At 38.7% G+C, this 27,592-nt stretch overlaps 1 protein-coding gene and 1 long non-coding RNA gene across 2 annotated transcripts in view; one reads left to right on the top strand and one right to left on the bottom strand.

Moving 5' to 3' along the window:
- The first annotated feature begins 480 nt into the window (after positions 1–480).
- LOC127973477 (uncharacterized) lies at positions 481–14,773 on the top strand. Its single transcript, XR_008157260.1, has 3 exons — positions 481–594; positions 3,737–3,856; positions 14,603–14,773. It is a non-coding gene; the product is annotated as an uncharacterized LOC127973477 (long non-coding RNA).
- LOC127973461 (PRKC apoptosis WT1 regulator protein) overlaps positions 9,199–27,592 on the bottom strand; it is a 56,340-nt gene continuing 37,946 nt past the window's right edge. The window contains exons 3-6 of the mRNA XM_052577370.1: positions 24,940–24,968; positions 20,410–20,506; positions 18,303–18,407; positions 9,199–10,397 (exon numbers count right to left, since the gene is read on the bottom strand). Coding sequence (XP_052433330.1) covers positions 10,311–10,397; positions 18,303–18,407; positions 20,410–20,506; positions 24,940–24,968 — 318 coding nt within the window. The 3' untranslated portion in view covers positions 9,199–10,310. The remainder of the gene's footprint in view (positions 10,398–18,302; positions 18,408–20,409; positions 20,507–24,939; positions 24,969–27,592) is intronic.

The raw sequence follows: 27,592 nt of genomic DNA, 5'->3' as shown, positions 1-27,592 counted from the left end.
GGATCAAATGCATTTCGGTATACATGACTTTGACCATCTCGCACCATTAAGTACATATTACTCAGCAGTCGGCCACTTCATCTCTGCGTAGATCTTCAAGGTCTGCTTAAGAGCAATGAATACAAGATGAGGCGCCTTCTCACTATCAAACTGAAGCATGAGTGCTAAATTTAGTCATGATCTGAAGGTACAAATCCTCCCAGTGAAAAACCTCATGTTACTTTTCTGTGGCTAAGCAGATATGCCTAATGTGGTTATGAAAGTATCATTGTATAAGTACATTTAATCTGTTCACGCAGTTTCTACAATAACAGATAATGTGTCCGAATTGTTATATATAATTTATTTATTTTTATTATCATTATTTTTTTAGGAAGGCTATAGCAAGGTCTAAAATATTCAATCAGGGAGAAATTGTTTATAAAGTAAATCGCGAAAAATTGGAAAAGTCATGACCAACAGTGGGCGCTACTCGCTATTGAAGCTTCGAGTCGCGTTATCGTACGTCTTCCTCTACTTTTACGTGCTCGCTCTGGTTCTGCGTGTCAACAAGAACGATCACAAGGGTGTCATCATCATGCCCTCGGCTTCAAAGTAAGACATAGAATAACACATGAAGTCCCAATGCATGTAAACTAATGCACACTGCGACGGGCCGATTGTCGTCGCTTTCCACAGAGGTCAGGTGAACAGTAGACTGAGGTGAACAGAGGAAGCGCGCTCGGGGTTAATCCTCACCTCACACGTGCGTGTCTGTGCGTAAACAATTTATAAAGTCAAAATTGCGGTGTTGAAGAGACAGGAATGTACTTTAAAATACTCAACCCACTTCTTGAGGCCCATATCTTTTTTATTCCATTCCGTTTTTGCACAAAACCTCGTCCTGAATGGGCGCCTGGGTGTGAAAAAAAAGTAAGGTACGAACGCTAACCGTCCTTCCGTGAAGGAAAGTCATTTACCATAATAAACGGTTCATGGATTAATATTTATGAATAGATGAACATGTCCTCCTGATAGTAAAACGTCTTTATTCACCAAGTTTCTTCAAAATATTCCTTTTAATCTTCACCCTGCGTATGGCCTTTTATAAATTACAGCAATACAGGACAGTCTCGGTTTATAAGTATGAAGTAATATACAGTAACGTTATGTGTTGCATTTGGGGTTATTTATACTAAGAATGTGTTATTATTAGACGTAAAAAAAAAAGAAAAAGAAATATATATATGTGTGTGTGTGTGTTAATAAGGCCGGTCTGTAGTTAAACGTTTTTTGTCTTATTAATCGTAAGTTTTATTGTTCAGGGACATTCCAATGACACACTAATAGTTGTAATTTCAGTGATACATTTATGTCAAAATATCTCGTCCTATCTGGATTGAGGGTTTGATACAAAAGGTCCACTTGTGCCTTTCCCAGCTCCACTTTTTGAGTGGAAGTGTATGGAATGTTGTCACTAAACACACCCTTGTGTGTGTGTGTGTGTGTGTGACTGATATGTGGGAAATGATAGCCATGGACATGATGTGTGTAAACATGACTTCGGATGATAGCAGTCTAGTTGGTTAAGTCTGACGTCACGCGCCTCTGGGTCCAAATGCTCCTGTATTTCCTAAAAGCAAACAAGCAGCAGCAGTGCTAATGAACTGCTAAAAAACCGTGATCGTCAACTTTATCTCCAAATCAAAATCTCAGTTGGCCAGACTGATTCATCTTTTCTGAAATGTTAAACAAATTGGTATTTGGGACATTGTGTGCCCAAAGACTGCAGTGTACATGACAAGTTTTTAAAAGCTTAGCTGTAAAGAGTGCTAGACATGACCAGTGTTCATAAACGGCTGTTGTAGTATTCTCATCTGAAATGGAGTGGAGGGATTGTGGGATTGTGATTACTGCTCTGGGAATCCGGCCGTGACCTTTGGTCTCCCCTCTTCAAATCAGTGGAAGCAGGAAACACAATATTATACTGAATGCTACTCTATAGTCTACTGTATGCATTGAGAAAATGTCTCCATAAAAGTAGTTTAATTAGTCAACTAAAAGATAGCAGAGTCGCTTTTTTGATTGTATATGTAGAGGCCCATCTTATGCAGCTGCCTGTGCTTGCACGATGCATATAAGAAGTAATCATATTTTACTTTTTTTTTTAGTGCTGGGGATTTTTCAGTGACTCTTTCTGCAGGTTGCATCATAACCATATGTACTGTATATGCTGTTACTTACCTACATTGTCATATTGCACACCCCTACTGTGTATATATAATCTTAGATTGTGAACAATTTAAATGCCTCTACGATCTGCCTTAAAAGCAGTTTGTTTAATTACAAAAATTAAATAATGTGAAATAAGGTTTTGTCCAGATTGGCCCACCCTTCTTTGGACTAAATGGTCTGTCAATCTTTTTTCCTTACTTGTTATGCTACCTTCTAAGGCTGTATGGAAACTAGTTTGACTGTAAAAACCAACATTTAAAAAATGAATTGTGATAAGATTTCTGCTTTGATATATTGGCATATCAGCCACCCCTATTTACTAAATTATGAGAGGAAATATCATATGGTATAATATGGTATATTTCGACTTTTTGGTCTTGGGTTGGTTTCACCATTCTCCTCTGGTTCCCAGTTTTTCAGATTTCAGATTGATTTTTCCTTTGGCAAATGCCAGTTCTGTGCCAGTTGATGTATAGCAGGAGCGGGATCTAATCTGGATCTGTTTTAGTGACATTGAGCAATTAAACCTAATCGTGCACCAACTACTGCACAACTACTTCTAAAACACCTGCTAATAATTCCATGCAGCTGTTTAGCACAAAATGTAAATATTTACAGCAACTGAAGTGTGAACAGTTAAATAAAAAATGATTTGTATCTTTTATCCATCATGTGTCAGTCCCACTCTATAAACACTTCCCACACCTTTAGACCGAGACAACAGAAAATTCTTAATAAAGAATGAATAAATGGCAGTCAATCAATTAAATCATTTAACTTTTATTTAAAGTGCCCCTATAATGCTATTTTTAAGGTTTATAATATTGTTTTGGGAGTCACTTACATGAGGTTTACATGCATGCATGGTCAAAAAATTATTTCGTTTTCTTAAAATATGCATTTAATATCACCTAATTTTCCAACGATTATCAAATGATTTGATCTAAGTGGTTCTTAGATTCAGTCTAACTAAACCCCTCTTTTCCATGAGCTTACTCTGCTCTGATTGGTCAGATGGCCCAGTCTGTTGTGATTGGTCTACCATCTACAGTAGTAATGCACGGGTCTGGTTTATTTCCAATCCGGGGGTCATGCTTTTATGAAATTATTTGGCCCGCCCCGCAAATAAAGTCAAATTTCTTAACCCGCCTCAATCCAATGACCCGCACATCGGGGGGACATCACACAAGTTTCGTTGCTACTTAGGCCTTAGTATTGTAAGCTTATAAAAGAACCTAATAAAATATGAAAATAGATATTCCAAATATTTAACATAGGCTATAGGGAATCGCACGCAACATACATGGATTTTTTTAATTTAGTTTTTAATGACTTGCCCCAACCTGCCCCGCAAATATAAAGTGACAATTTCTTTACCCGCCTCAACCTGCCCCGCGGGTTATGAGATGACTTGTTTGTCACTTTCGTAGTGTGTGTCAGAAACAATATGCCTATTGCCATAGTTTCATATATTGAATGCTCAATAGAAAGTATAAACATGTATTATTTATCATGCTTACAGGTTGCGATATAGTGGAGCCAGCTCGTCCAAATTAGTCTTGCATGGTCAGACCTTCAAACTGACGGCAGAAGGTCTGGGAACTTTGGACAAGGACCACCCAAGAGGCCAAATCAATGACAGGTAAAGCAACCATTCACGTTTCCTTTTGTGCTGTGTCATGTTTAGGGATGTGGAAATGTCCCCACAATAACAGACTGTTGTGTAAAACTCTTGTACATATTTTAAAGAGTCTATGCTGCGAACTTTACATACTTCACATACTTTTGAAAATCCAGCGCTCATTGTCACATTTAACATGAAGACTTTCTTCTAACATGAGGGGTTTGGCAAAACGGCATCTTTGTTTCCAGGTGGAGCGTTAAAGGGTTAGTTCATCCAAAAATGAAAATTGTCTCATTAATGACTCATCCTCATGTGGTTCCAAACCCGTAAGACCTCCGTTTATCTTTGGAACACAGTTTAACATATTTTAGATTTAGTCCGAGAGCTCTCAGTCCCTCCATTGAAACAGTGTGTACGGTCTACTGTCCATGTCCAGAAAGGTAAGAAAAACATCATCACAGTAGTCCATGTGACATCAGAGCAGCGCCATACTTCAGCAGCGTCGTGAACGCGCTTACAACAGACCCGTAAGAGAAGATAATTAACATTGAGTTACATTGAATTGAATTATTTTTTATTTTTTTATATACATTTTGACAAAATCGGGGTCATAATGCAGTGATTGTCATCTGAGCTTTCATTGACTTTGCACAGGAAGAGAAATGTGAAAGGGGTCAATACAGTCATTTCAGCATCCAGCACAGACACTCAAGCAACAAATATTTTCAAAGGTGAGGGAGTTAAAGTTCACTAATGGACGCATTCGTGTCTCCACTCTTCCCAGAAAAATCTGCATTGCTCTTTCTCCATAAAAATGCTAATCCAGATGCACGTCTGTCCTGGAGTGACGGAGAGGGGGAGATGAAGCAATTACTAAAGCATTAGCGCAATAGCAGGCGTTCCTCTCTCGGGGTGAGGGCTCTAATGACCACAGAGGCGTCACTTTATTAATATGCAGGCGAGCTATAGCAGAGTCCCTGCATCCTCTAGATAGCAAAGCCTTCTGTTCACTAGCATCTGATTGGTTTTATGAACGCCTCATGATTTCCAGTGGTGCCGATCTGGGGTCCGTTCTATTCACAGAGAAAAAAAAAAAAAAAAATCACTCATTGGGAATCACTGGGTGAATGCTGTAAAGTGTTTAGAATATGCCAGGATCAAAGTTCACCCCAAACTGAATTAAAAAAAAAAAATGTATATATATATATATATTCACACACACACATAATTATTATAATATATTTTTTTCATTTTGGGGTGAACTTTGATCCTGACATATTCTCTAAACACTGTTTCAAACTAAACAATGTTTGAAATAACTTGATCCGATGTTGATTATAATCACTAAACAAGACAGAAATCTTTAGAATCGATGTAAAAGATTATGCACGCTAAACATTAACATTACCATGGTAAATGCAGCCAGGAGAGATCAGGCGTCAGCTTCTTATTCTCTATCACAACTGTGTATTTATTTAACATATTGTCTGTCATAAGTCTCATCTTGAGAGTTTAGCTCCACGTAGCATGTATCATCAAATTTTTATAAAATTTTTGTTCGGAAGAAACCAGACGTCAGCTTCTTATTCTAGATCACAATCGTGTATTTATTTAGTAACTTATATTATCTGTCACAAGCCTCATCTTGAGAGTTTTAGCTCATGTTGCCTATCATAAAAAATATAATAATGTTTTTGTTCGGGAGCTTTTATAAAAATAGAGATATCATTCATTCTAAATGTGACGTATAGGTATTTAGTTGAGTCTGTTTCTGTTTATTTGTACTGTGGCTACTAGGGGTGTAATGGTTCACAAAATTCACGGTTCGGTTCGATACGATTCACTGGTGGTTCGGTTCGGTATGTTTTAGATACAGCAAAAATAAAAAATTGGCAGATAAATTTCCTTGATTTTTAAAAAAAAAAATTATTTATTAAAACTAACAAAGTATGTTTTTTGTTTTGAACAATGATGGAGCTATTCTTTACCCATCTTCTATGGTGTTTTCTTAGCAGCATACTGTATAAAACAAAAACAGCTCCTTATAAAAAAAAAACAAATTAAAATGTTATATTGTTGTAGTAGTTATGAACTAATACAAAGATGTAACTTTTTATACGGAACTCTATAACTAAAGCAGGAATTACGGTCCGGCTGAAATGGGCTCGTGAAGGAATATTGTAACGGGGCTCAATTACATTAAGCATGTTCTTAAAACCTGCGTTTTCCACTACAGAGTAAGGCGCTCGCTTACTCAGTACACGCTGAAGACTCGTGGAAAAATGGCTAAAGGGTCTTTCACAAAGGACGCGTACTGAGTGAGCGAACGAGCGCCTGACTGAGTAGCCTAACATAAACATATAAGTTGGTGTTTTTTTCTTCTTCGTGGGTGTCAGGTTACGCCTGTTACGTCGTTTGTGTTATTGGGCTACCTTGTTGAACACATATCATTATATTTCACAATTTTTAATTTATTTTCCAAATATAATGAATTATTCCAACGAACCGTTCGGTACATAATGCGTACCGCGTACCGAACCGAAAGCCTCGTACCGAACGGTTATATACGAATACGCATATCGTTACACCCCTAATGGCTACAAATAAACAGAAACAGACTCAACTAAATAAGCAGGCTATTTGAATAAGCATTAAAAATAAATAAATATAATAGAAATAAGTGTATTTATGTGTGATTAATTTTGAGTCCTGATAAATTAAATCATTATGATCAATTTATCACTTATTCCACTATAGTTAAAACATCGATGCTTTTGAATTTGAATATTTAACAAAGCTTGCAAACAAACGGCTGCTTTTATCATGTTCCTGTGTGATCGCGCATGTTCCAGTGATTTATTTCTCATTAGTTTTCTGATAACTTCTCTTTGTTGCTGAAATGATGGGGTTTCGTGACATTGTTCTGAGAGGCGTGTAAAGGGCGTGTTTTAGTGACGTGCAGCGGAGCTTCAGGCCTGACGGTGGAAACCCTGCGCTAATCTGGCCTCAGTGCTACTGGCCCGCTTTAAGCCCTGGCTCGCACTGGCCGGACAGTGGAACTGCGGCTAGTGATCTTTGGGTTCTTCTTTACCCCTCTCACCAAGGCTCTTCTCCCCCGATAGCTCAGTTTGGCCAGACATCCAGCTCTAGGGAGGGTTTCTGGTCATCCCAAACGTCTTCCATTTAAGGATTATGGAGGCCACTGCGCTCTTTAAGTGCAGCAGAATTAAACCTTAAGTGCAGATTTTTTTTGTAACGTTGGCAGGATCAATGCCTTGCCACAGTTCTGTCTCTGAACTCTTCAGGCAGTTCCTTTGACCTCATGGTTCTCATTTGCTCTGACATGCACCGTGAGCTGTAAGGTCTTATATAGACAGGTGTGTGGCTTTCCTAATCAAGTCCAATCAGGATAATCAAACACAGCTGGACTCAAATGAAGGTGTAGAACAGGGCTATTCAAATCTTGCCCTGGAGGGCCAGTGCATTGCAGAGTTTAGCTCCAACCCTGATCAAACACACCTACATGTGTAGGGCCCTATGATTTCCACGATGCAGAAAACACGGGCAGAATCGCAGAATCCAGTCATAAAAATGGAATTTACAGTTTAATGTGGAATGTCACAGAATTTGTCAAATTTTGAATGAATTAATCAAAAGTAGGTCATTGCACTTACATCAAATCATGGTATGGACTAATATCTGTAAATATTAAGCAGGAAAAGTCTATTTAAATATGGATCCTGCATGTTCTGCGTGTCTGTGTTAATGAATGGCGCAGAAGTGCGGAGCCCTTCATTCATTACACACACAGAAGTGCGTGTTTCAGCATCTTTCCTGTCACTAAATGAGGACGTGAACACATGAACAACATTTCCAGAACTGTTCTGAGAGTCACTTCATGAGCATTTGACCATTTGATTTGAGTAAAACTAGCGTCATATCACATAATAGTAGTTTCACATACACAGAACTGTAAAGGTATGGTAACCCATCAAAATAAAAGTCTAATTTAATGACAAGTATTTGCCATTTGTACTATTACTATTGTTCAGCAGAATGTACATAGACCAGTACTACTTTTACTAAAATGAAACAAACATATTTATTCACACAACATTTCTTCCATGTTTTATTTTTAATAGCAAATCCCCTTTGTTTACCAAAAAAATTAAGTTTGCTTAATTTTCTGTAATTAAAAGATAAATTAAATGAATGTTTTATACCTTCATTTGATAACCAGAAAAATTTAAATACACAACAGAATTTCAGAGGGGAAAAATACATTTCATGAGGCTATTTAAAGAAAAGAAGTTGTTTTTATGCATTTAAAAATGTACACATGCAAAAACACAGAATTAGGTTACAATAAAACATATGGTGAAGAAAAAATAAAACATGTCATTGGGCCCTAAACATTTTTGATAAACTTTTAATAAACTGATGTGAAAATGTATAAGTGTTATAATTTTTATTAATTGGACATGCTTTTGGAAGATAAAAATGGAATCAAGAAAAATTAAAACAGAAAAAACGGAATTTGGAAAAAAATAAAAGGGATTTCAAAAGGCCCTACCTGTGATTTTTCTAATGATCCCAAAGACATTGATTAACAGGGTCAGGTGGGTTTGATCAGGGTTGGAGCTAAACTCCAGGGCAAGACTTGAATAACCCTGGTGTAGAACCATGTCAATGATGATCAGAAGAAATGGACAGCACCTGAGTTAAATATATGAGTGTCACAGCAAAGGGTCTGAATACTTTCCGTACCCACTGTACGTAAACATCAGCAACTGCACGTGTTTGCAGATTGCACACTTCTCATCTGAAATAAAATCTAAAATAAAATCCCCCCCCCCCAACCAATGGAGGTGTAGTGCATCCCATGAAGTGGAGAGTGGTTTTTATATTTTTCAACTTTAAATAAGATTTGGTTATGCTTATCAGCTAATCATTACTTCATTAAGCAGAATGTAGTGCGCCTGTGATGTAATTTAACAAACACTGGAATAGAATGGCTGCCATACATGTAGAGACGCTTATCAAAAAAAAAAAAAAAATAGCTGTCTCTTAATATTTTCAATGCTGCGTGTATATAGAAAGTAATCAGAAAGTAGGAGTAGAATCACATGATTAAGAGTAAATGACGTTGTTATCCCTTTCCACATTTGTCAGTATTCAATTCATGATTTTCATAACAGTCTTTGAATAGCCCATAATTTGTGTACTTTAATAATAATAATTTAATTGAACTGTAGTTAATACAGTTAATGAATGTAAGAATGTAAATTATTCATTCATTAAAAATAAAATTCAATAAAGTAATGAAAAAAGTTACTAAAGAAATAGGCTTTGTCATGAAAGCTTTTTAATGAAACTTTTATTTAATCTTCTGTACATGCATTATGTAAAGCAGTGGGATGCGGATTTCTCTCACCCCAGTACAGTCTTGAACCAAAAAAAACAAATGACCCCCTAAAAATGACTTTACAGAATACATTTTATTAGCACTGTATATTAGCATTAATGTAGATATGTACCCCAAAGTGGTGACCTCGCAATCGCAATTTAATGTTATGTCATATCTCCGTCTTTTTTCAGCTATGAGAGACCACATGAACATGCTTAATAACATCTTCAATCGATTTGGTTATTTTGAAGATGCACAGCAGCAGCCTAAGCTATATTCATTACAGCATTTGCAAGCTCCAAGCCAGAAACACCTTTGTAGCACTATGTTCTCGGAGGCTGAAACACAGAATCGCACCCAGTACCACCAACCGCCAGGGAGGATCAGTCACCCAGTTTAAAACGAGGCCTTAGGTTTAGATGTGGGCTCCTGACTAACAGGCACTTCTTAGACTCACAGGTAATAGAAGTGATGTGTGTTAAAGAGACACAGTTTACATTTAAAGGCAATGGTGGCCACTTTTAACTGATAGAGGAGCCCTTGAAGCTGAAATATCCCAAAAGCAGTCATTTGAAAGTGTGAGAGAAAAACGTGCAGAATGCGTCTGTCATCCCACTATAGCAAAGATGTGCGATTCGATGAGTGATTTGACATAGATGGATAAAAAGGAAAGAAAATAAGTTTGGTGCTGCCCCATATGTTCAAAGGCACTTCCTCTCTCTCTTCCTTCATTGTCCCGCGTAAGTCTTAAAAGAAAAGTCAGCGTAGCCTATGTACACACACATTTACATTAAATAGAAGGCAAGTTCCTTCAACAACCCTCATAAAAGCGGGAGGCCTCGAGTAACACCGCATTGGGTGGCCTGGTTCAACATCCAGAGGTCCAGGTTCTCAAAGCCTCCCCAAAGTGCACACGCATCCTCTTCCATAGAGTGACAACAACAGGACAGACAGAGCAGAACATGTAAAGGACAGAGGCGAAAGGCGGTCGCATCGTTCAAGAATCCCTCCGGCCGCGGCAGCTAGACACAGAATCCATTTCAGCCATCCTCGGGTCGCCGGGTTCTACCTGGTGAGTTGGCCGACCACTTTGAGCAAGGTCTTATTTTCCTGTTTGAGCTGCTCGTTCTCATCTTCAATATCATCCAGATCCTGAAAAAGGTGAAAATATGCAGACTGAATTATTCTTCTCACAAAGCACAAGGGATACTCGATTGTCAACTGATTCCAATTTTGCCGTTAAGGTGTTGCAAAAAAAACCCAACAACAATATAGCTGTAGCATAGATATGTATTAAACAGAAATTGGTCTTGAAATAGTAAATCAAGATGCTCCTCTCAGGGATGCGTGCTACAATTAATTTCACAGTCATTTAAACAGAAATTTTGTTCTGACTAGTCAACAAGTCTAAAAGTAAGAAACCCTCAGAAGAAAAAAAACAAACATTGTGTGTATATGTGATGTGAAATACCGGTCTTACTAGCGGACATTTCTGTGATCCCACAGAGAGCAACAGAAATATATAATAATCTATTATTTCTAAAAAGTATTATTAAAATGATTTGATTTCAACTAGTATTTACAGTATCAACTAGCAGCAGCAGTTTCTTTAATAGAGTAGTTTCGCACATCCTTAGCTCCTATGTATGCTGTTCAGTATTGTGTGGTTTTGTAGGAGGTGTTAGGAAGTCATTTCTTGTTGCAAGTCAGTGTTTTTAAAAGTGTAAATTGAGCAAGTTAGTGTGGTGAGGTTAATGGCATCTATACATTGTAAGCAATGGCTTTTCCCCCTGTAAAGTACACTAATACAAGGACGTTATCATTGTCGTAACTATGTATTTGTGACCCTGGACCACAAAACCGGTCTTAAATATTGATTTATGATTTGGAATATGCTTTCCATTGATGTATGGTTTATTAGGATCAGAAAATATTTGGCTGAGATTCAACTATTTGGAACCTGAGGGTGCAAAAAAATGTTGTCCAGATGAATTCTTTGAATTTCATATTACTAATCAGAAATTAAGTTTTGATGTATTTACGGTAGGAAATTTACAAAATATCTTCATGGAACATGATCTTAATAGCCTAATGATTTTTGACATTAAAAGAAAAATAGATAATTTTGACCCATACAATGTTTTTTTGGCTATTGCTACAAATATACCTCGGCGACTTAAGGTTTTGTGGTCCAGGGTCACATTTGGTGGCGTTGCTTGCTACACTACCATTGAAAGTTAAATCATAGCATCTCATTCGGGTCAACTTTTGTCAGAGCAGTATTAATAATAAGTAAAGTTTCCTCAGTCACTAACAATGACGGACAGTCGGTGGGATTACTCACAGCACACTTTTCTAAGAGCTCAGAAACTATGAACAACTATTCAACTACTTTTCAAAACTAACATCCCATGTACTAAGGGTGCATTTTGTGTCCGTGTAAACTTCAAAAACATGAGTTTGTGTAAACAGTGTTGTCGTGTCCATGTGTATTATGTGTTCAGCTATAGCACTTGACAACCATAATACAGTGATGTTAGTTGTTTTGGTGGATCTGTGTGAACAGGGATTGTTTTGACGATGTTGTAGTCTGTGTGAAACTTTTCTGGTTATAGTACATGAGTGTCATGTAAAAATACGCTTAGATGAGATTGTATATGTGAAGTGATTTTATAAGTGTATTTATAGGATACTTTGTTGTATTTCTGCTAGAGTCCATTGAAGTGTGGTTCTACTGTGAGGTGTTTAACTGTCGAAGTGTACATGATAGGTACACAATGAGTAATGGAAGATTTGAAGAAGGAAATGTTTGTGTGTTTCAGGGAGAGTGGTCAATTATAGCATGATTAAAGCATGCACATGCTGGAGTTTGGGAGGCACGGCCCTGTTTGGGTCACAGATGTTGAGTAAGTAAAGAACACATCTTGTTGTCCTTTGTAGCTGCAAACTGTCAAGATAAATGTGGTGTTCTTTTTAGTTGAAAGGCGACCTCCTTGTATATGAGATTGAGGCTGGGTTTACAATGCTTATTTCTTTCTATTTGTATTCTGTTAGTGTGTGTGTTAGTGTGACGCAGGGAAAAGGTTTGAGTTCAGCAATGGCAGAGCCAACTGTATTTGTTGGCATGGGCCTCTGAAGCTCTGTTTGTATTGGGAGGAAATGAGAGAACAGAATGCAAGCTCAGACAAAGATACCAGTCCTGATATAAAAGGGTCAAAACTACCTACTGGGTGTAGACCTATTCCCTGCAGAAAGTATAAAAGTAGAGCCGTGTTCTAATGCAGACTGTGATTGGCTAACTCTAGTGATTCAGTAGTCCAGCCATGTCAGTGTCTTAAACTCTCAATGTTAGTTAGCAATAATGCGTAAAACACGGCTGAGATGTAATAAGTACGATTGCAGTGTCTTGATGTGTGCCGTTTCCCATGTTGAAGATTGTTACACAGTCGATCAAAGTATGAGAACAAATCTCTGGCTCTCTATTCAAATAGTTTTATTGGCATGACAAAAATACATTTTGTATTGCCAAAGCATTAGGGCAACATAGAAAAGTAATATATAAGTAATATGGAGATGTCATATACAAATATATTATACCAACATTCAAATAAACAAAAAGGGGAGGGGGCATGTAACACATATACATGATCATATTATACACAAGTAAAAAAACAAACCGGGAATGACCAGGTAAATGGAAAAAGAGAGCAACTGCAATGGAGGGTTTAGCCTTTGTCCCTAATATGAGATCTATGATAAAATTATTCTACAAAAAGTGGATGGACTGGACAGTAGGGTTGTGCCAATATACGATAGAATCATGTATCGACGATAGTCAGAGATATCGACGTAAGCAGATGTCTTTGTCAATAGTCAAGACGATATTATGCTCATTCTCCTATTAATGTATTAAATAATAATAATGATAATAACTTGTTATTTTTATTAGGCGGCCTATTATAATTCGGCTATAAAACTGCCCAGCTATTTAACTTCAGCAAAAGAGGATTAGATCCAGTCGCTGAAGAAGTTGTAACACGTTGTCTCGGATAACTCGTTAAATCCATGAAATGAAAGAGACAGAAAACGAGGAATTGGTGTCCCAAACATTTAATGGCTGGTACACGGCAACATGCTCTTCTCATTCATGAGAAATTAGCTCTTACTTGGCGTTACAAATAAAGATAAAATAATAAGGCGGCAGAGCGAACTTATGCATAGTGGTTCTCATGATTTTCATGAACTCCACACTATAATGTGATCCATGCAAAATACATAGTTTTGGCCATTACAAAGTCTCCATCCACAAACAGACTTACGGTATTTCCTTGCACTTTAACAAGTAATCTGAACGACCTGTGCAATATTTTAAAAGAGCGCTCACTAACGGAGTTTAACGCCACAGTTATGTTAGAATGCATCTCATTCTTGTTTTTGTGGTGGTGCGTCGGTCTCTTCATGAGGTGTGTTCCGGAGCACTGTATGACTGATGAAGCAGTTCAACTTTACTCCAAATATATGAACTTACCTGTTTTGAATACTTTATATTTAACGTGTTCGTTTATGTCCAATATTAGTGTTAAACTGTTGGACTTGATGAAATCTACTATTGATTTTCACCGTTGACTGATTTTTCTCTTCTTTTGAACCCTAAGGGAACTGTGCTTGAATGGATTGCTTTCTGTTTAAAGGGGATTCTTTAATCTTAATAGACTGGAGATAATAGACACTTTTTTGGCTGCTGTAGGAACTGCTCATATAAGGGACTCGACTGGATAAAAAGGGTGACGTATCAGGCCTTACACAAATGCTGTCTACCAATAACACTTTTAAACTGAAGAACTTAGTTTAGCTGGACCTGAACAGCACAGTATTGCAAACTGATTTCAGTCCCAGCAAGGTGGCCAATTGTGGACTTGTGGAAGCAAAAGCTTGGTCAAGAGTAATTTGATTTATGAGAATACAGGACAGGTCTTTCACTTCATGATGAAAAAGATCATTTTCCAGTACATGGGATTATGCTAGACTTGAAGGATGTTTCTGGTATTAGGTTGAACATTGATGAACTAAAAAAATGTGGACTTGCAGACTATTAGTGTTTTGTTAAGATTTTAGATAACGGTATTTTGAATGGGATAAGCTTGGTTTGGGAGATTAAATAAAGCCAGTTTGGAGGGTGCTTGATAAACCACCATTGAATATGCATTCAGGCGATTTGCAGTGGGGAATATTACATGGTGCTGTTGCTGTAAATTCTTTTGTGTCTGTTATAAGCTCCAATGTTGTTGATAAATGTGCTTTTGTGGTTTAAAGGTGCTGTATGTGTGATTGACATTCAACTAACCCCTCCTTCTCAGACTAGATGGACACGCAGGTTGCCAGATTGACGACACCAACAGGAACGAGCACACCTGACGATGGAAAGAGCCTCGAGCCTTACACTGTAAGTTTATCAGCTAATGTATACATTTGCAATATTTGTAAGTAGTATTTTGCAGCAGTGGTATCTTTGTATAATGGGGGAAGTCGTGGCCTAGTGGTTAGAGAGTGTGTCTCCTAACCCTAAGGTTGTGGGTTCGAGTCTCTGGCCAGCAATACCCCAACTGCTTCCTGAGCGCCACAGCATAAATGGCTGCCCACTACTCCGGGTGTGTGTCCACGCACTTGGGTTAACTGTACTAACCATACTTGGCTGTATGTCACGGTCGTGGTATTGCCAGCCCTAGACCCGGAGCAATGGACAGCCATTTATGCTGTGGCACTTGGGAGCAGTTGTTGTGTGCGCGTGCACTGCCAAGCACCATACTTGGTTGTATGTCACGTCAGATCTGGGGAAGTGGTATTGCCAGCCCCGAGACTCGAATCCACAACCCTAGGATTAGGAGTCAAACTCTCTAACCACTAGGCCACGACTTCCCCAAATGTGAAGTGACATACAACCAAGTATGGTGCTCAGCAGTTAACCCAAGTGCACGTGTACACACACAGCAGTGGGCAGCCATTATGCTGTGGCGCTTGGGAGCAGTTGTTGTGTGCGCGTGTACTTGGGTTAACTGCCGAGCACCATACTTGGTTGTAGCTCACGTCACATTTGGGGAAGTCATGGTATTGCCAGCCCCGAGACTCGAACCCACAACCCTAGGATTAGGAGTCAAACTCTCTAACCACTAGGCCATGACTTCCCCAAATGTGAAGTGACATACAACCAAGTATGGTGCTCAGCAGTTAACCCAAGTGCACGTGGACACACACCCGGAGCAGAGGGCAGCCATTTATGCTGTGCCGCTTGGGAGCAGTTGTTGTGTGTGCGCATACTTGGGTTAACTGCCGAGCACCATACTTGGTTGTATGTCACATCACATTTGGGGAAGTCGTGGCCTAGTGGTTAGAGAGTTTGACTTCTAATCCTAGGGTTGTGGGTTCGAGTCTCGGGGCTGGCAATAGCACGACTTCCCCAAATGTGACGTGACATACAACCAAGTATGGTGCTCGGCAGTTAACCCAAGTGCGCTTGCGCGCACACACACACACACACACACACAACAACTGCTCCCAAGTGCCACAGCATAAATGGCTGCCCACTGCTCCGGGTGTGTGTGTGTGTGTGTGTGTCCACGCGCACTTGGGTTAACTGCCGAGCACCATACTTGGTTGTATGTCACATTTGGGGAAAACACATCGTGAAATTGCCAGCCCGAGACTCGAACCCACAACCCTAGGATTAGGAGTCAAACTCTCTAACCACTAGGCCACGACTTCCCCAAATGTGATGTGACATGACATAACCAAGTATGGTGCTCGGCAGTTAGCCCAAGTGCGTGGACACACACCCAGAGCATGTGGCACTCGGGGAGCATTTGGGGTATTGCTGGCCCGAGACTCGAACCCACAACCCTAGGATTAGGAGTCTAACCACTAGGCCACGACTTCCCCCACAATACATTATACAAAAGATACCACTGCTGCATATAATGCATATGATTAAATGTATAATAAACAGTCATTTTTAATCTTATTTTTACGCAAAATATTACAGTATTGGCCCGTGTAACATTTGTTGTGATTACATTCGATGTCGTGGGCAACACCTACTGGATTTACCAGGTCACAACTGTCACAACACACTTCAGGTAATTGAAAAAGCGGAGTAGCACAATAGACGAAAAACTAATAAACGAAGTAGGGAAATATCCAGAATTATATGCAACCAACCATGGATTCTTCAAAGACAACATAAGGAAGTCATGAACGTGGAGGAAGATAACGTTTGTCATTGGTTTTTCAGGTAAGAATGTCTAATTTTCAAATTGAGGTAAAATGTTCAGTGATAGAAACGTTAAGAAATAAGCATTTGTATAAAAAAAATTAACTTCTTTGTTTGTATGGAGCAAACAAATCAGTATTGGTAGCTATAGCAAAAGAAATGTTGAAATTGCTAATAATAATACAAAACAAAGCTAATAATTGATGAATGGCAATCTAGAATGCATATGATAATCTAGACTAAATTATAACACCGATTCTTTTCATTAACGTTCAAAACTCAGCTATTATCAATTAAAATATATTTAAAATAATAATGATGAATGAAGTTAAAACTCATTCATCTTGCTCCACCGAACCTATAGAGCTCCAGCGTATAGAATATGCGCATCCGGTGTGCAATACCTCGATTTGCCCTAGATGTGGCGCTGTGCTTCTCGTCAGTGTGCGACCCCCTTAAGACACACTCCAATTTTTGCTTTGCTGAGTGTTTTTTAGTTTACACCCAGTGCTTTGATTTTGGGTGCAGGCTACCCCCCCCCCCAAAAAAAATAGGTTGAAATGGCAGTTGATTAATTTCCTGATTAGGGAAGCTAACTTGGCTGTTGATAATAATAATATTGTTTTGCTGTAGTGGAAGGGGAATTATTTTGTACTTTTTTGTGGTGTTGTGTTTTTGTGAATAAAAGTTATTGCAATCAAGCCCTCTCAATTTTTTTCAGTTTGTGCATTATTGCCATGACATTTGTATTATAGTATTGTAAAGCCAGAATATAACAACACCACCAAATTAATTGTATTTGTAATCTGCCGCTAAACCATTGAGCGTCTTTGCAATATGGTGCTGAATGCTGCGAGGTGGTCGTTTGATAATCGTTTCTGTTTACTTACTGCCTATGTGACACACGGCTGTTTGGGGAAGGCCAAAAGAAGGGGAAAAACTAGCTTTACGGAAAGCAAAACACCTCCAAACAGGATGGAAGACATAACCACAGTCTGCAAGATGCCTTTGTAAATAGCGTGAGAGGTTATAGGATGAGTAATGTCCATTAGTGGTGTAAACGAGTATAAATATAACTGTGCTCATGTCAGACGCAGATGCTTTTAATTATGATTCTGCTTAATGGGATGCTCCGTGTGACAAACACACAGATACTGCTGAAATACAATTACTAAAGCACCTCTTGTTTGCACTGATAACAAAAATGATAGTGGCTACTTCACGATAAAATGTTTGCTGTTTTGTGGAAATCTTCTGCTCACGTGCCACCTGAAAAATGTGTTGCCTTTCTGTACCAATTTGCTGCTATAAAGGCCTACTTTTACTGGGTTCAAATAACTGCACTATTTTAAATAATTACTCTTTAACTGATTCCCTTGTAAAGGTCAAATAGGTCTAAATGGTTTGGTCTAATTAATTCATAAAAATATCATGCAAGTATACTGATTGTGATGTCTGGGTTATTTTTAAACCAGGTTAAATATGCCCTGTCAAAGCTACAGACCATTCTGGAACAGTATGGAATTTGGAAATGGAAATTGCATATGATTAGGAACCCTGATTCCAGGTAAAATGCTGTAAAAGCATGTGTGAAAGTAGCCTTTAAATTGCCTCTTCTAATTAATAAACTTGTTAATAGCGGTTATATCGACATCGTTTCCATACGCAAATGAAATGGCAATACGGTTATTGAGGGGGAAATGACAGATAACGCTTATTTGTAATGACGCTTCTGCACGTGCGCTTGTAAAATCTCTCATTCAGGCATTAGGAGGACGCTGTTGGCTTCTCACCCGGTTTAGCAGGTCGATCTCCTCCTTCAGCTTAACGATCAGCTCGTCCTTGTCCTGGTGGGCTTTCAACAGGTGATTGGTCTCCTGTCTCTCTGCAGCCAACTCCTGTGAAAGTTACAATTACAACAGTATGTAGTGTGCAGAGCTTTGCTTACTTTCATACTTCTATATATATATATGCACTGTTATGATTGACTGAACTCTTAGCATGTCAAATGATTAAAGCCAAGCATGGCAGGTTGCTGAATACTTGATACATAATGTTATGAAAATGTGGTGACTGTCAATATAGTGATCTTTTCCAAATGATTTTGCACCATAGTTTAAATTTAACTCTCTGCACATGTACAAGAGAAAGTTGCTTGGTTATATTTCTGCAGCATTGAGCTTGATTGAGCAAAACATTTCTTTGCTCTAAAATCCTGCTCCACATTGTATTATTCGACGTATTAAATATCAAGCATGGTCAAATAGTGACATCATTTCCTTGAACTTGGCACATCAGGCATGGTTAGGATGTGCTGTTTGTTTTATAAAAAAAAAACAACGCAGAAATCTGCCGTCCGTGTCCCCCTCAGCTTTCACTTACGAGGTAAATTCTCAATTCTCCTCATTACAGATGTTCATCCTCCAGCACACCTACATGTAGGAGCGTGTGAACATATGTTCTTATATCCTCTGAGCCACATGAATATTTATGACTAATATGCAGGGCTATAAAGGGGTACCTCGTTTGACTGTGTCACTTTAGATGTTCCTCTTACAATCGTGAATCATGAGCTCTTAATGTGTTGTGAGTCTTTAAGGATGCTGTTTGGTTGATCTTAATGTTTAAGAAATATTCGGCTCGCCATTGAAATAAAGCGTTCACTGCATGTAAATGTGCTGCATGAAAAATCTGAGGTCAATTAAATTGAAGGTTATTACAGTGCCGGCTGAGAGTTATATGTGAAACCATATGAAACTGCCGTTAGATAAGGCACTAAAACAACACCGGGCTAACTAGGTTTGAATATGGCTAAAATGAAATTTAATATCAGTATATGACAAGGAATTTGTGTGGGTTCCAGGTCTCTAAAGCCCCTTTCACACTGCATGTTGGTCCCCTAAAATTTCCGGGGTGCCCTCTGTGCAAACGCAAACACATCCAGGGATTGACTCCGGGATCAATCCAGGGTTAGGGACCTAGTAACATTGCTGGGTTCAGTCCTGGAACAAGCTCTGTCTGAACAAAAGCCAGAACCAATTCCGAAACATAGTGATGACGTAGTTATCGTGCGACTGAGCGGGTGTTTTCAATAATGCAACCCTGCAGTGCCAAAGGGGCTAGCATGTGCTTTAAACGAAGAGAGTGGTGATCACTTAAAAAAAGAACTAAAATACAATAAATAGAAATGTGTGCAAACTGTACTTAAGCCGAGACTACGGAGCTCCTCAGTATCTGCGCTGAAGCTGAGATCGTTCACCAGCTCAGTGTAACGTGATGCGGTTGTGTATGTGCAAATTATAAACAAAATACAACAGTGTGGTTTTAGCAGACAAGAAAAAAAACACCAAGTGCTGGATCACAACAGAAAGAGCAGTGGAAAATTTGATTGGCCTTTCTATGATTTATGTTCCAATATATCCTAGCATTTTGACTTGTACATTACACGTCACATCCTGATGCGGGTTGTGTGTAAACGCACGCACAGATTCCGGGAAATCACTGGCAGTGTGAATGAACCAAAATCTAACGATCTGGGAACAACTGCCAGGACACATTACTCAGTATTTTCTCAGTGTGAAGGGAGCTTAAGTATACTGCCATTTGAGAGTGAGAGACACAGGTTTTGGTGTCGTGGAGTATTGTAAAAGCACTGTCGATGGTGATATCTTCCAGAGAAAGGTCAGTATTGTGCAGAGAGACAGTCCGAAATGGTACCAGTCATTTAGCTTCAGCCAAAATATAGCAGAAACAAGCTGAAATGTTGACATTTTTGCAGTTTATGCCAAAAATTTGACCCGACTGGTGTGAGGAAAGTGTGCCGTTTGGGATAGGACCTATTTGAAAAGCTGTAGGTGGGACAGGCAGCTTTATCTTGATGGTAAATGCACAGAAACGTACCCTTTCTAGCTCCTCTATCCTTCTCTCCAGGGCTGTGGGCGCGGTGCCACTGCCTTCCTTTCCGTATCGGGGACGATGTCTGTTTCCGTCTTCATCGCTGTACACATAAAAAAAATTAAAAATATAAACTTTTTGAGTGCTAAACCACTTCTAATGCCAAACTATCTATCTATCTATATATATATATATATATATATATATATATACACACATACATACACACATATACATACATACATATATACATATATACATACATACACACATAAATTAAAAGGGGTCATGCTTATTAATGCTGAAATAGCACTTTCGATCTGTGTACCCCATTTGTGACTAATAGTGGATGGTACTCCTATATAGACACTTCTTAAAAGCATTAAAAAAAACCATTGGTGCGAACTTTTTAATACTGTGTTCTGATTACAAAAGATGCCTCACTAAAACATCTTTTCACACATTTTTCTCCCCTCAAATGAGACCTCAACCTTTTTCTAACATAATGGCTCAGAAAGTGCGTCATTTATTTCAGAGGACCGGAAATAAGAAAGCTCAAGTAGTAAATTATTAGAAAAGCCTTTTTATGGCACAGTAGAAGGCATTAGAGCAATGTGCTTTCATTAGCGAGGAGAACAGACCTGCTCCTTACAGGACTTTGCCTTGGGACAACGCCGTGCAGCTAGTCAAAAAAAAAAATCCATTTGTTTTACCCTCTCCTCAGCTCTCTCACTCTTCAATTAGGCCAGACACTCTGGAAATATTCATGTGGAACATGTTTTAACCAGCTTCTCTTCAGTGATTACATATGTGGAAGACTTGAGGGAGGATTTCTTCATAATATTTCACTCTGCTGATAACCCCTTTCCTGGAATCAAATTATTATGCCTTCTTTTCACTTTAGTGTTATTTCGAGTCTGTACGGTCTGTACATTCCACAAAAGCGGGAAGAAAAGAACTGGCAACGAATCAGAGAAATTTTTGTATGTGGTGTCTTTATTTTTTTTTTCACCTGCCCAAGAATTTGTTGATTTTTTTTTTTTTTTATAATTTAGACCGAAGGTGAGAGTTTGGGGAGTGCCTGACCAATGAAAGATGTAAACCTCAACTTTTGCATTTCCGATTTGTGATATTGACAGTGCGGAAGTGACATGCCTTAATCAGAATCTCTGTGGCTAGTCTCATCCAGAGAATCATCTGGAGACACCTCTTAAAAGTGGAAAAGAAGCAGTCAGTCAAGTTTGCATTATTTAGGAAAATAACTAATTTTGGAGCAAGGGCAAAGCCATCTTGCAGTACCACCATGTGTGACGTCACAGGGTTGGTTCCCTCTTCTGGCCAGTGGAGTGTTTTTTAATCAGTGGAAATCACTTTACTAAACAATGTTAACTTAACTGACTGCTTCACTTCCACTTTAAAGGATATCATGAAATCAACACTGAGCCTATTTATTTTCTTTGTTGATTTTTTAGTGCCTTCAGGTTCTTCAGGAAAATTCCTAGTTAAAGAGACCATTCACCCAAAAATGAAAATTACCCCATCATGTACTTACTTTACACCTACGTCCTACATTATCCGCCGGACACCACTCTCTCGTAAACACACGTACAAACAGAAAGAAGCTAGAGATTACGGTTTATAAAATTAGTTGTGTTAAGTAAATTTTATGATGGATGGATGCACTTTATTTCGCTTAAAAATCTCGACCCCCATTCACTGTCATTATAAAGCTTGGAAGAGCCAGGACATTTTTAAATATAACACTGATTGTATTCGTCTAAAAGAATCAAGTCAAATACACCTAGAATGGCTTGAGGGTGAGTAAATCATGGCGAGCAGGTACGGTGAAGTGCTTCATCTAATAAGGACATTCAGGTCATACGTACAGAATGGAGCCAATGTGCAACCACCCTACCAAATGTTCATGGAGCCAAACTATTTAGGTATGACAAGCATAATTTTTATTATTATTATTGCTCATACTTAGGATTAGAGATATGAAGAAAAAAACCCTAAGAGTAACTCTTCCCGCAAATTTGTGTTATGGACATGAGCAGCAACTAGTGACCTTTCATCTGTGCTCTTTTTTTACTTCTTTTTCTTGACAAAGAACCCACCTAGCAACCACATAGCAATGCTCTGGCAACAATCTAGCATAGTGGAAGGTCATTTTCTTTAGAAGATGTAGAACTGTAATTTCAACAAATGCATTTGTCCCTGATATTTTTTAAAGATGACAGCTATTGTTATTCAACACCGTATACGTTATAATAATAATAAAAAGAAACCCTAAAGGAAAAGGTCCACTATGGTGTCCAGATGAAGTGTGTAATGTAATTTGCTGTGGCTCTATCACTATAGAGTAGTCTGAATCTGATCGACATGGACAACGGAGCAGATGTCCAATCAGAATGTCCATGTCCTGGGAATGTAACAGCCACTCTGTTGCATTAGTCCCCTGTGGAGAGGAAACCGGAGGAGGCAGAGGTAATGATCTGCTCCTGGAAACCCGGCAGGGGGCTTTGTGTGGATGAGAGAGAGAGAAAGAGATAAAGAGGGGCAGACAGAAGTCAATTCTAAATATGTTGGCCATACTAGCTGGTTGCAGATTTAATTTATTTTGTGTTCATTCCTCAAGAATAAACTTCTGGCTAGCACTCAATTAGCCATAGTAGACATTTTACTTCTCACCAAAATATGAATTCATTATCTGCAATGGGACATCATTACTATCATTACACATGTTTATGGCTAGCTCTTCCTTTAGTTCTGATGCATTGAGATCATGACTGTTGCAGTTTCAGGCGCTGGCTCTGCCGTCCACCTGTCCTGCTGGCTGCGGAAGAGCCCTGGGTGTTTGAGTGCAAGTAATCAAACGCCTAGACCGAGCTTCAGATGGGCTTTTGTCTGCATCACCCTGGACCCACAATGCACTGGCACTTTCTGTGCAAAATAAGTCCAAGCAGTTGTAGCTAAAAGAAGGGAGATATCTGATTGGTTGCAGATCATTCCCTGTTTAAAAAAAAGCATTTGTGTGTCGAGCCAAGTCAGGGGAGTCTCAAAATTCACACACAAATGCAGTGAAGTTCACAGACCGCAAGCAGTTTGTGAATCAAGATATATGTGTGTGTGCATCAGAAATACATTTCTGAATCTTGTCCTGTGCATTTGTGAATCTTGAGTGCATTTGTAAATGTTGTTTGCATTTCTGAATTGTGTGTGTATTTCTGATTTTTGTGTGCATTTCTGAATTTTGTATGCATTTGTGAATCTTCTGTGCTTTTTAAATTTTGTGTGTGCATCTGTGAATTTTGTGCGCATTTGTGCATCTTGTGTGTGTATTTATGAATCATGTGTGTGCATCTATGAATCCTGTGTGTGCATATGTGAATGTAGTGTGTGCATTTATCTTTATTGAGACTCTTCTGGCTCCATAGTAAACTGGGAAGTCAGATTAATTTTAAATGAACTTGTTTGTTCATTTAAAGGTACTAGTTCAACTGATTGGATGGATTTTTAAAAACTTCCTATGTGACATCCAGCTGCTAGGATTTTGAGGTGTTCTAAGTGGTTGTTAGCATGTTGCTATGCTATTGCTAGCATGTTTTGGGTGGTCGTTTTGTCGTATCTAGACCCCACTATGATATAATGGTAACTAGAGGGTTCCCAGATAAAAAAAAAAACCTGTCCTTTGATCATCTGCCATGCAAAAATCAGTGAGATGCACAATTTGAGAAATCGTTCATGTGTGTAGCACGAGTGCTGCGGGAACTATACTTTTGCATCAAAGTATAAAGGACTGTAAGCACAGTATAAAGATAAAAGTGTGGTAAATTAAATATAGATAATACCACTATTTACCTTACAGATTTACTTAAAAATTTCTTCCTTACAGTTGAATGATATACTAATGTCTTTATGATTTTTTTTTAATGAATCTGTTCAAAAGAACAATTGGTTTGTGAATCTCAACTCAGCTGCTGCAACCTGTATAAAAATAAATGTGAGACATCTGGAAATATTTAAGGAAAATAGCCATTGTTGGGGCAGGAAGTGTTTACGTGAGAGGTTACATGGTTTGGAGTGAGAAAAGAGAATTTTTTTTAACTTCCTAAAACTATTCTCTTCATTTTGTCTGCTCAGCTTGATACAAACAGTCCACAAGTATCATTCAAGTGGAAACAAATTCAAAAATGACTTTGCTGCCAACTGAGAGTACGAAAGCAACTGGCGTTCTTACAGTGGCCTTGAAAATGAGTCCAGTTAAGCCATGCTGTCATTTCACAGGCTTTAAATCCTTTTCTTCTGATGAGATGCTTCTTTTTCAACATTTATACTGAACATTTATACTGAGGACATGTTTAAGCCAGGAGAATGTTTTTCACATCTGACAGAAGCCACCACATGAGCGAGCGGTGCAGAGTTGTGGTCAACGGGTACAACTGTTTGATCCCTTCATTGTCCCTCTATCTGCGTAATGCAGTCTGAATAGACATATCTTACCCAGAGACAGATATTCGACACAGTCAGACTCACCTCTTATGACTTCTGGATCTCGGAGTGTCCTGAAAAATAAAACAGAGGCATAAAAATGAGAATAACCCCTTTGTTAAATGGATGAACAGATAGACCTAAATACAGACACATACACAAACACAAGCCCACACACAGCAGCATCCCAATAGTTTCTGTTGGCCTTTGAATGGTGTGACTCACTCTATTCATACGCCCCATTCTGAGGTACCAAAGCTAAACCAGAAAAAAAATACAAATACAAATAAATCAAAACTCAATAAATCCACGCGTTAGAACTCAAACAGAGCTGAACCTTACAGTTATGTTTGCTCCAAAGAAACAAGTTGTGACGGTCTACTGGTTATGGTTATTATTCTCAAACTCTCAATGGAGGCTGATAACAACAGTTATACAGGACACTTTCAGACCCATATGTTCCGCAACACAAGGTTCACTATTTATTGAGTTCCACCACAATCAGATTTTACTAATCATTCCTCTTATTGCCTCAAAGCCTCTTGAAATATCGTTTGGCTGAAGCAAGATGTTTGCAGTCTGATTCCACACCACCACATATATTCAACCATCATATTTCAGAGGCAAAATCCTTTTTGAACGTCTTTGCATTAAGCTGGTGGTTGTTGGCCTGAGCTTGTTGAGAAATTAAAGCAAAATACCCAGCGCAGGTTTCAACAGATACAGTACATGCATAGGAACCGCACAAGATCTTTGAACAATGCTATAGTGTATCTTGAAAATCTTTCTAAAAATATGTTCTTACAATCTCTTTCTTATACTGTTTCACCTAGTAGTACATTACATTAATATGCATCCATACAAACGTATAGAGCCTAATGGTCATTTGATACAAAGTTCTATAATTCTTACCATATCTACTGTTTGTAAAGCTGGAACCCTTAACCATAAAAAAATTAGTCATTTTGATCATTGAAAACTTTTTGTTTGTGTGTGTGGGGCAGGGGGGTTGGGGGACTGAAATGGAGAAAGCAAATATATGCATTGTATTCAGCCCGGTTTCCCTTCTGATAAATTGCACATTGCTTAAAAAGGAATTCATAGCGGTTTGCGATCTGACGGGCTTTGTGATTCTGACAGCTAATTTAAAAAGGTAAAATCTCAGGATCTTAGAAGGCCAGTCTAATAAAGTCCTGCACAGGCCTGGTCTGGCATTCTGAAGCAGGGCACATGAGCACAAAATCTTTTCTGCTTTGTGTGGTAATCATTCAAATGCTTCCAGAGACAAATGGCCCTGCCTGTTGCCTATAGACAATTCCTATTTACCCACATATGTAGCCCTCGGAATTTTAAATGGAAATGCCGAAGGCCTTGAGCTTACATAGCAAGGTTTTATTTTTTTTTTTTTTTTTTTTTTATTCCAGCGTTTTAAAGCAAACTGCATTTAATTGTACTATGCAAATATGCAAATTCTGCTTTTCTCCATAACATTTCTACTGGGTGCCTTTGTCAGGTTAAAATTACACTGCCACCATTTCATCACTTTTATTGCTGGGGTCAGCTCGGTGATGCATAGCAAGTCCCTCCCATCACATCGAACGTCCTCACACAAGAAGTGCCAATTAAAAATGCAAATAAGCATGAACACTTTGGTTTAGAATTTACCCAATATCTTCACGCAAAGGCTGTGTCTCAAACCCTAGTGTAGATGTTCTGACAAAAACATCAATAAATGTACTCCATATACTGTCAAGCAAGTGCTGTATCAAACCCTACTGAGTTTCCCACCTAGACACCTTTTTGCAAAATTCATTTGAATGTTCAGATGCACCTATGATTAGTACAGTAATAGCAGTTTCTGTCCATTATTTTTGACCATTAAATAATATGCAAAATTACCTATGAAGCTGATGTCTAGGTAGGCAGCATACTAGGTTTTTGAGGCACAGCTTCAAAATACTAAAAGACAGCTGCACAGAGCACACTGGAGCGAGATGATCCTGTGGAATGTTCCGTACGGTACTGCGAGTTCTAGCGGTTCACCGGTATCAGAGTGTGTTTTCCTTGTATGGCAGAAGAGAAGAAAGGTAAAGCGCAGCTTAAGCAGAAGCAGATGGAGGCCTTGAGCTGATCAGGACTTCATTAGAGAGAGAAGCAGCAAAACAACACACACACACACACACACACACACACACACCACCACCACCAGAAGGGAAATGCTTGCTCCAGTATAAACATATCTAGCAATAATACTCAAAGTTTTATTTCAAAACTTTTAATTTACTGCATCCCTAAATTACCAGTGGCCTTCAACAGACAACAGTGAATATCCAGAGACACATGTGCATCCAACCCTGTAATCGGTGAACCTGAGAACTGTCAGGCATCCTATTAATATTGTAGAAAGCTTGTAGATTACAGCCATGTCCGGTGGGAGGTCAGAGAGCAGTGAAATATGGCATGGAATTTCACAAACGCCTTTCCAAGCAACTGATAAATGCAGCAGCAAATTTTCAAGGCACTCTATGCTTACGTGTCTGAAAGGAACGTGTAAATCTGCCATCCACTCTAAACGTGATGCTTCGAAAAAAACAGGGAGATAATGTTTCTTTTGTCATCTCTCATAAAATGAGGGAACACTCCAAAACCTTTCTGGATGGCACTCTCTCACACACACAATTGTGCTGAATGGCTGTGA

Source organism: Carassius gibelio, chromosome A4 (assembly GCF_023724105.1).
Source record: "Carassius gibelio isolate Cgi1373 ecotype wild population from Czech Republic chromosome A4, carGib1.2-hapl.c, whole genome shotgun sequence".
In the NCBI taxonomy this organism is placed as follows: Eukaryota; Metazoa; Chordata; class Actinopteri; order Cypriniformes; family Cyprinidae; genus Carassius; species Carassius gibelio.
The sequence above is the reverse complement of the archived record's forward strand: the minus strand, read 5'-3'. Positions and strand labels throughout refer to the sequence as shown.